General features: G+C 38.5%; 1 protein-coding gene across 2 annotated transcripts in view; it reads right to left on the bottom strand.

The window, feature by feature from the left end:
* Positions 1 to 6,581: 6,581 nt before the first annotated feature.
* LOC133475104 (ADP-ribosylation factor-like protein 15) overlaps positions 6,582 to 10,632 on the bottom strand; it is a 159,350-nt gene continuing 155,299 nt past the window's right edge. For both annotated transcript variants that reach the window (XM_061767502.1, XM_061767503.1), the window contains one exon: positions 6,582 to 10,630. In XM_061767502.1, coding sequence (XP_061623486.1) covers positions 10,478 to 10,630 — 153 coding nt within the window. In that variant the 3' untranslated portion in view covers positions 6,582 to 10,477. The remainder of the gene's footprint in view (positions 10,631 to 10,632) is intronic.

Genomic DNA, 10,632 nt, shown 5'->3' with positions numbered 1-10,632 from the left:
ATCATCATCGTCAACAGTGGGAGGCAGAGCAGGGGTACGAAGCCCAGATGGATGTCAGGGTAACATCTGTTATCAGCACAAAGACACTCGATGGAAGAAGACAGGGAAGATGTCGGGTAGGCATTCTTCTCCGGGTTTAAGAAAACAAGCCTGCTTGTGTTTGTCTTGTAAACACACATTTACATGTGACAAACTCACTGGGTTAATTGAGGGGAGTGTTTAGAGAACTTTTCATAATAGGCCTCGGGGTCAGAACGCAAGTGACTACCGCTGACTTGAATTGAGAATCATGACAAAAACTATGTACCAAAATTGTATATTTTCGCAAAGTAATTTCGCAAAACAAAATGGCGAGCCTGCTACCTAACGTCAGCTCTAGCACACTATAAACCGTCATCTATGCAACAGAAAAGCCAATTATATAGCCGTTCCCTCAATGATCATGTTAAATAGCTCTGAATTTCCATCACGTCTATTTTTTAATCAACTTCAATTTGTTAAAATGCCAATTACGGCTGGTGTTCCATATTCGAGAGAGGCAATCGGAGCCAAGAGGAATAAAGGTAAGACTTCTACTCCAAAAATGTTGTTGGCCAACTTGATGAATTATAATGGTAGCCTGTCAGAGTAGGTGTTACTGTCGGCCTGAGTTGGTGCATGCTACTAGCTAACATTACTTAACCTCACCACAACACAAAAGAAAGCCTGCAACAGTAGCCTACTGTAATAAATGTTGTTTATATAGTGGGTTTCTGAAATGTTGTGTATTCCTCTCCGTTGCTCTTTGTTGCCTTTGAAAATGGGAATGTGATGCACTGAAGATGTTTATGTGAAGATAATTTGCAGTCTCGTCCCTGGTAAAGGCATAGAATACGATAAAAGAATGTGCCCAATACTAAAAAAAAAACCCAAAAAACACTAAAGTAAAAAAAAATTTGTTAATACCATGAATAAATACATGTACTACAGATACATATGTCTAAATAATTACAAAAGTTTGCTCATTGTTGTAATTGATTCAAATATAAATAGCTCATGTATATGCCACTTTTTGTTTAACCCACATTAAAATATAGTAGCGTAGTAGGCCCAAGTGTTCATCAAAAACAAGGCAGAGGTTTTATTTCTATTTATTTAATACTATTGTAAATCACTGGAACATTATGCACAGCTGGAACAGTAACACTGCGCTTAAATATAGAAAATATTTTGGTTTACTTTGTGGTTCAATTAAAATGTATTGCACATAGGTTAAATAAACATTGTACCTAAACGTTTGAAAAGAAACATTTCTAAATGATTAAATGCAAATGTATTGTACTTAAAAGTACTGTAATGGATTAAAAAAAAAAAAAAAAAAAAGTTGCAGCCACGGTAACATGCTCAATTTGAATATTTAATTCAGTGATTCTTTCATCTACCACTAGAGGGAGCCCGAACCATAACACACTTTGGGAACCACTGCTATACACTGTCTGTTTATACATTAATGTTGTCCACGTGATCCTCAAAATACACTAGATTGATGCATTTAAAACTCAAAATCTTTTAAAAAAAATCCCTCCCTCGACCAAAAAAATATACCCCCCGCCCCCTTTTCGCCCTAAAGTTACTCCACTGTCTCTCATAACATCATCTTTTCGTCTGACACGTCACACATTCAAACTACAGTAGTAGAGAAGGACAAAATCACCACTGAAGCCATTCCCCCTCGTTTCTCAGTAAATCAGTCGTGGTCAAATGACAAGGAAGAGTTTGTTTACGAAGACGTCCTGGTGAAAAGGTCAATACTTTACACAGCATACTTTTCTGACTCATCACAACAATAGGTAAACCTGCACAATCTAATCTATGACAAAACTATACCTTTCACAATGTTTATTGTTACAGTTGTAGTTTGCAGTGGTGTACAACTTCACTGCATCATATTGAGGGTTATAGTCTGAATATTTTAACTCTCATGGAGCTAAATGAGGCAACCAAAATATTAGAAACAATAACTAGGATCTGTCTAAAACGTACATAGTGTCAAGTACCAATGAGATCAGCAACAGTTTAATTTCAATTGAATAGTAATGTACTTATTACATTAATAAACATATTAGTCCAGAAATTCTTGGTCAGAGACAACCCCATTGTTGTCACAACATAGCCAATTCTCACTCAAATGATGACAAATTTTAATGAGAGGAGTAAAAGCAGTGTTCCCCCCGCCCCTCAAAAAAGACAATGAACTAATAAGAAATACATTGTAGACATTCTTAATGTGGTAAAAACAAACAAACAGGGCATTTATAAAACAATGTGTTTTCATGGAAAACATGAATTGTCAGGGTGACCTCAAACTTTTCAACAGTAGTGCAAGTTAAATGTTAGTTCAATGTTTTACTTTTGTTTTTCAGTGCGATAAATGCCATTCAATCGCAATGAAAAAGCATTTTGAGTCTTATAATACAGTCAAACATAGTGAAAACAAGTGTGTGTAGTGTACATTTTTGGGGAAATTCAATAAAAATACAACAACTGGAAAGCACATTTGGACATGGCACAACGAAATTCATTCATCCATCCATCCAATTTCTGAGCCGCTTCTCCTCACAGGGGTCGCGGGCGTGCTGGAGCCTATCCCAGCTATCATCGGGCAGGAGGCGGGGTACACCCTGAACTGGTTGCGAGCCACTCGCAGGGCACATACAAACAAACAACCGTTCGCACTCACATTCACACCTACGGGCAATTTAGAGTTGTCAATTAACCTACCATACATGTTTTTGGGATGTGGGAGGAAACCAGAGTGCCCGGAGAAAACCCAGGCGGGGCCGGGGATTGAACCCCGGGCCTCAGAATTGTGAGGTCGCCCACCGTGCTGCCACAAAAAAATTCAGAGGAAGGCAAAAAAGGGCGCATATTGAACTTTTCTGATGGTTTGTGAACTTGGTTATGAATTCCAACCGTTCTGAGTATGTTGGAATTTTGATAAATCTTTTATTTTTCAAAGAAGCCTAATTTTGTTCACCTCGGTCGGTGATTCTCAGTGTGGCACAGTCGGCTCCCTCTTGTGGTGCACAAAAGAATCTCTGCCTATGAACCGTTCAGTTATATTTAACCTTTTAGTACATTACATTTGCATTTAATATTTAAGAACTGTTTGTTTCAAACCATTTATTATGTACAATTTTTAACTTTTATGTGAAATACACTTAAATTGAATCATTATTTGAGGCCACCAGTTCAGGGTGTACTGCGCCTCTCACCTGAAGATAGCTGGGATAGGCTCCAGCACGCCCGTCACCCTCGTGAGCATAAGCGGTATGAAAAATTGATGGATGGATGGCATTATTAGAGCCACCTGAGAACCATAGTGGGCTAACTCCATTGTTGCCATTTTGCATGGTAGTGAGGAAAAGTGCTGAGTGCAATTTTCTGTATTTAAAAATCGGAACCAAACCTTGATTTAGAACACTATCCTTCTGGCGGAAAAAAAAAATAAAATCAGCCTTTTTTTTGTGATTTCTGCACTTAAGAAGTTTACCTACTCTGGCTCTCAATGGCTCATTTAAGTACATCCTACATTTAAGTGTTAATGTTCAAACTGCATAATGTTATAGTGGCCTAAAATAATCTTAACTAGCTTTTTGTGAAATAATTTCTTGTTGTGTATTTGGATTCCTGCACTACTGTATTTTAATGTTGGTTACGATGGGGAGACTCACAGTTCTGAGGACCCGGGTTCAAATCCGCCCTCCCCGTGCCTGTGTGGTGGATTTCTCCAGCTACTCCGGTTTCCTCCCACATTCCAAAATCATGCATGCTAGGTTGATTGAAGACTAAATTGTCCATAGGTGTGAATGGGAGTGTGAATGGTTGTTTGTCTCTTTGTGTCCTGCGATTGGCTGGCGACTAGTTAAGGGTGTACTCTGCCTCTCGTCTGAAGTCAGCTGGGATAGGCGCAAGCACTACCTTGACCCTTGTGAGGATAAGTGGTTCAGAAAATGGATGCATAGTACTTGGTGTCAAAATGTGGTCTGCGATATTCAGATTTCAAATGATGTCACATTTTTTGGACTACGCCGTATATGTATAATAATAATGTCAGGTGTCAAAAAAGTGAGACGTTCTAGCCTCTTGGTCCCCGCCGTGGCTGCCCAAAAGTGAGCAAAGTCTCCTTCGGCATGACCGAAGGGGAAGCAGAAGGAGCCGGAGAGGAATACAGGAAAAAGAAGAGGGTTTGTCCTGGGAGGGCAGCATCTTCCCGAGATGCTGTGTTGTGCAGCAGACTGAAGAGAAGCGTGTCTGACCCAGAGGCACACACTGGAAAACAGGATCAAAGGGTCGCCGCAGCAACCTGCGTGACACATTGTGTTCAACCACCAGGAGCTCACAAAGTAGCTCACCAGCAGCACCTCTCTCACTTCCCTGACCGTTTGCACTTTAGCTTTACACTTCGGACTGGGCAAAGTCCTCTGAGGGATTTATTATATTCAGGGGACATTTTTTTATTTGGGTCATTCTGGAAATAGAAGACTTTTTATGTACCTGCCCATGTACTTGTTGTGTAAATGATAATTTTCCTGAAACAAAATGTAACTATAGCTGGAATAAAATTAATTCCGAAATATTACACTGGATTCCCATTTTTTTGTTTGTTTGTAAATTGTCATGTTTTTTCAACTGATTTAGGACAATTTTGCATCACTGAATTTGAAAATGACATCCAATTCTCTTGTTCATGTCAGGTTTTTATGCAAAGCTCTTATGGTTATTAATCAAATGTTACAAACTCTGCTTATTCAACAATGTATCACAGACAAAAAAGTACCTTTTTAAATTGAATGTTACATCATCATTGTTCAAAATTCAGGGCATGAACCTCCGTTTATTTAAACCTCTAAAGTGAAAAAACAAAAAAAGCATGTGACCCGATTGAGCAAAACCAATGTGGTATTTGGATTCAGCACATCAAAATTGTCCTAAATCAGCTAAAAAATCTTGGACAATAAATTTGCTGTTGACGAGTGTTATTGAAAATACCAAAATAGCTCTTGAGCAGCCCCTAAAATGGCTTCTCTTGTCCCCCTCTCTTGATGACCAACTTACATCAAATATAACAGATGAAATACGTTTTAAAACTGTTTTTTTTGTATGATTTTGTTGTCTTTCTTTTAGTTGTTAACATATTTTGTTTTTATCAGTCGTCTTGTAAATAGTAGTTATGCTCTAAATCTGTCTCTCAACATACACAACCCTGTTACTAAAAGCTTTTTAACCGTCCAGAGGAAGAGGAAAAAAAAGTGAGCTGCATGACTCAGCAGAAATGACATTATCAAGCTAATTGCTAACCATGGGTAGATATGTTTTTTTTTTTTTTTTTAGTTTGTTCATGACCAATTAGCATAGCAGCTAGCAAAGCTAGCATGTACTCGAGCAAAAACTTTACAAGCATTGAGTTGCAACCCTGTTACTGTAATTAGAGTTATACTAAAATTAAATTAGTATTAAAATACAATCAAACTATATTTAATCAGCAATTAGAATTATACTAACATTAAATGTCTTAAAATACAATCAAATATATTTAATCAGCAATATTTTTGTAACGTTTTTCCAGGTGCTTGAGTATCTGTAACAGGGTTGCGCCAAACAGCAAAATATAAGATATGACAAGTATCTCATAAAAAAGTATACTGTTAATGGTTGGGCTGGACGTATCAAATTATATGATGCTTTGGTATTTGTTTTTGTTGAAAACCTAACACAAATGTAAACTAAATGGTCAATTTTTAAAAACATGTCGGTGCACACTTTTTAAACACGTTTTGTGAGTTGAGTTCTCCACCCCACCGTGATACTTGAATTATAAATGTTATTCAATTCAGGCAATGTTCACTACAAAATAATTCTCAGTGCCAATTAACAAGACCTTCTCACCATGACGTCACACATACTGTACTTCCGAATAGCAAAAAGTGATTGCAGCACTAGTGAACAAACCCTAGGCAGAGCGATTGAGCTTCAATGATCATTTCAGCCTTCTTCTCTACTGATATTGTTTCATTGTGTGAAGTGTCATGTTGAACTTCCAGTGACCAGTACGAGAGTAATAACAGCAAATTTAACACACCTGCTCCCCATTCACGCCTGAGACCTCGTGACACTAATGAGTCACATGACAGCGAGGAGGGAAAATGGCTAACTGGGCCCAATTTGGAAATTTTCACTTAGGGGTGTACTCACTTTTGTTGCCAGCGGTTTAGACAATCATGGTTGCGTTTTAAGTTACAATATTTTGAGGGGACAGCAAATGTACAGTGTTATACAAGCTGTATAGTGACTAAATTGTAATTGTAACGTGTCATGTTTTCAGTGTTGTCCCATGAAAAGATATATTTACCAAAATGTAAGGCGGCGTAGGCCTACTCCCTTTTAGCGAGATACTCTCTCATATATCACGTTGTTCATTATTATTATTAGAAGTATTGTTCGTTTGTAATAAATTATGATGATCTTCTTGGGTTTTATTTGTAGTAGTTTTCTGTTGTTGTTGTGTTCCACAAATTGTAAAGATACAGCCGAGACAATAATTTAGATTTTTACAAATTTAATAGATGTAGACAAACAGAAAAAGAGTCAGGATTCAAAAAGTAAAGATGAAACAAGACAAGAGCAAAGAGTGAAAGTTGTCCTGTTGTTTGTTAAATTTTGTAGACTGGATTCCAGGTAAATGACGTCAAGAGCCGAGAGGAAAAAAAGAACCCAAATACACTTGGGCGTGTGTGAAGGTGTGTGGGGGTTTAGGCCGGTCTGGGCCAGAGGGGGGTCTTCACAGACAGTTGGAAGGCATTAGGGTGTCAGACAGGGACTTGTCACATGCAGCTGTTGCTGCAGCTGATTGACTGACTTTGTATTGGGCCGCGATGGCAGCAGCCTGCGTGCGGGCAGCGCGAGTCCACGCAGATTAGGACAAATTAACGACAACAAAAAACAACAACGAGTGACCCTTGGAGGCGTAAACACTGACGTGAAACACATCGAGCACATTTGTCAATACATCCAATCTGTGCGACTTCATACGTGAGTGGGACAGGCACACTGAGAAGAAAAGAAAATAGTCATAAAAACTAACAGATTCAAGTCCGATTTTTGTAGGGGAAAATGTTGCAACATTATGTGCATTGAGAAATATATCGGGGGGGAAAAAAAACATTTCTAGCAATTTGTACGTATTTTTGTAACCCTAACTTTTTTTGACTTGTCTCTCCTAAAACCTTTTCCTTGGGATATTTATTTGCATAAAACAATGATTTTGTTTTTCCCTCTGGCCAAAAAATTATGACTTACTGTCATTAAATAGCAACGTTTTTGTCAATATTACTATTTTATCCTCATCAAAGGAATTTAAAAAAAAATTCATCTTGTTCTGTTTAATTCTGATTTTCCAGTAAAATTACATTATCCTCGTAATATTCAAACTTTATTCTTAATTCAACTTTATTCTCATACAACCCCAATTCCAATGAAGTTGGGACGTTGTGTTAAACATCAATAAAACAGAATACAATGATTTGCAAATCATGTTCAACCTATATTTAATTGAATACACTACAAAGACAAGATATTTAATGTTCAAACTGATAAACTTTATTGTTTTTAGCAAATAATCATTAACTTAGAATTTTATGGCTGCAACACGTTCCAAAAAAGCTGGGACAGGTGGCAAAAAACACTGAGAAAGGAATGCTCATCAAACACCTGTTTGGAACATCCCACAGGTGAACAGGTGGGTGCCATGATTGGGTATAACAGAAGCTTCTCTGAATTGCTCAGTCATTCACCATCAAAGATGGGGCGAGGTTCACCTCTTTGTGAACAAGTGCGTGAGAAAATAGTCGAACAGTTTAAGGACAATGTTCCTCAACGTACAATTGCAAGGAATTTAGGGATTTCACCATCTACGGTCCATAATATCATCAAAAGATTCAGAGAAACTGGAGAAATCACTGCATGTAAGCGGCAAGGCCAAAAACCAACATTGAATGCCTGTGACCTTTGATCCCTCAAGCGGCACTGCATCAAAAACTGACTTCAATGTGTAAAGGATATCACCACATGGGCTCAGGAACTCTTCAGAAAACAAATGTCAGTAAATACAGTTCGGCGCTACATCCGTAAGTGCAACTTGAAACTCTACTATGCAAAGCAAAAGCCATTTATCAACAACACCCAGAAACGCCGCCGGCTTCTCTGGGCCCGAGCTCATCTAAGACGGACTGATGCGAAGTGGAAATGTGTGTTGTGGTCCGACGAGTCCACATTTCAAATTATTTTTGGAAATTGTGGACGTCGTGTCCTCCGGGCAAACAAGGAAAAGAACCATCCGGATGCAAAGTTCAAAAGCCAGCATCTGTGATGGTATGGGGCCATGTTAGTGCCAATGGGATGGGTAACTTACACATCTGTGAAGGGACCATTAATGTTGAAAGGTACATACTATAGGTTTTGGAGAAACATATGCTGCCATCCAAGCAATGTCTTTTTCACGGACGCCCCTGCTTATTTCAGCAAGACAATGCCAAACCACATTCTGCACGTTACAACAGCGTGGCTTCGTAGTAAAAGAGTGATAGTACTAGACTGGCCTGCCTGCAGTCCAGACCTGTTTCCTATTGAAAATGTGTGACGCATTATGAAGCGTAAAATACGACAACGGAGACCTCGGACTGTTGAACAGCTGAAGCTGTACATCAAGCAAGAATGGGAAAGAATTCCGCCGATAAAGCTTCAACAATCAGTGTCCTCAGTTCCCAAACGTTTATTGAATGTTGTTAAAAGAAAAGTTGATGTAACACAGTGGTAAACATGACCCTGTCCCAGCTTTTTTGGAATGTGTTGCAGCCATAAAATTCTAAGTTAATGATTATTTGCTAAAAACAATAAAGTTTATCAGTTTGAACAGTAAATATCTTGTCTTTGTAGTGTATTCAATTAAATATAGGTTGAACATGATTTGCAAATCATTGTATTTTGTTTTTATTTATGTTTAACACAACGTCCCAACTTAATTGGAATTGGGGTTGTACAATGATAAAGTTTTTCTTGTAATATTTAATATTTTGTATAAAGTTTCACCCGTTTTGCTAAAGCAATTTTTGTGTGTGCAAAATTAGGATGCTTTCCTCATAATTACAACTTTATTGTCATAATATTAAAGATTTATTCTGGTAATAGTGCTAATTCATGCTTGTAAAATTGCAACTTGAAAAATGATGACTTTTTATCATAAAATTTAACAACTTTATGCTTTTTTTCTATTTTTCTTCTCGTCTTAATCATATTCCAACATTATGCTTGTGTCTTTTTCCCCATTTTCATGTAACAAAGTCCTCAAAAAAATGATGACCTCACTTTCCCTGTATTGGTAAAAAAATTACTGTAGGAGCGTTTCCTCGTTACGTGTTTATTCTCATAATATTGCAAATGTATGGTTGTAAAATGGCAACATTTCGCCCAATCTTAATACATTATTCCCATTAAATGATTTTTTTCCGTGTGATATTACAACATAATTTTTGCTAAATGAAGACGCTCAACTCATATAATTAATTTTTAATTTTTAAGTTTAATTTTTATCTTGGCTTGTACAGAGTGTATGCTGTTCATTCCATTAATTCTGACGTTTTTCAGTAGAACGACATTCTCATACTATTACAACTTGATACAACTTTATACTTGTGAATTGATAGTTTTTTATGATAAAATTACTATTATTTTCCTCGTAACTGTTTTGACTTTACCATCATCAAAGTCCAGCTTCATTCTGGTGTTTTTGGGGGATATTTGTTCCCTTTCAGTGTGCCCCTAGTACTCGTATTAGTCATTGGCTCGAGAGAAGAGTTCCCAAATTATGCGTGGTGTGATATGCATTAAAAAACAATTATTACATACATAAAGCGCCATATGCTGCACATCGCTAAAAGCACTGAAGACGTATTGGCGCACTCGCACAGTCACATGATTAGTAGCAGTACTGTGTACGGTGTGCCGGTTGCGTGGTAACTGTACAGCAGACTCCATGAGATAGCGCTACAAGGCTCAGGCTAGATGCGGTGTCACACAATGACACGCCGATATGTAACGGCTGTACACGACACACTTGACACATGTACAGTGGAAACCACATCAATGGTTCCCACTCGAACATCCTGAAAAGTAATTAGTGGAAGAGTTAAACTTATCTACAGGCAACCTGGGCTCCACTTTCTGTGTGTGTGTCAACAGGAGTGCAGCTAGAGATAACAATGCCAACCTCATCACACGGTGCAGGAGTAGCTTCATAACAACGAGGTTCTACGTGGTTCTGAAGGCCCCTGGAAGGTAGTTCTGAAGAAGGGGGGGCGTGTATTCGTCGGTGTGCGCGCACCGACGGGACATTTCGGTGACGTCGTCTGCTGTTCGTGTCTCTTGGTGCTAACTTGCGCCATCATATCCTGGCGATCGGCGTGTCTTTGTCTTCCAGCAGGCCGATGAACTGAGCAAAGCTTTCCTTCACGGCGTCCACATGGTCTGTGCTGCTGCCGTCCAGGATCCACCGCTTCCCTCGGGCCAATGGCTCCAGCTCGAAGTATTTCTTGATCT

Source organism: Phyllopteryx taeniolatus, chromosome 3, assembly GCF_024500385.1.
Source record: "Phyllopteryx taeniolatus isolate TA_2022b chromosome 3, UOR_Ptae_1.2, whole genome shotgun sequence".
NCBI classification, from domain to species: domain Eukaryota; kingdom Metazoa; phylum Chordata; class Actinopteri; order Syngnathiformes; family Syngnathidae; genus Phyllopteryx; species Phyllopteryx taeniolatus.
This window is presented reverse-complemented; position numbering and strand designations above follow the sequence as displayed.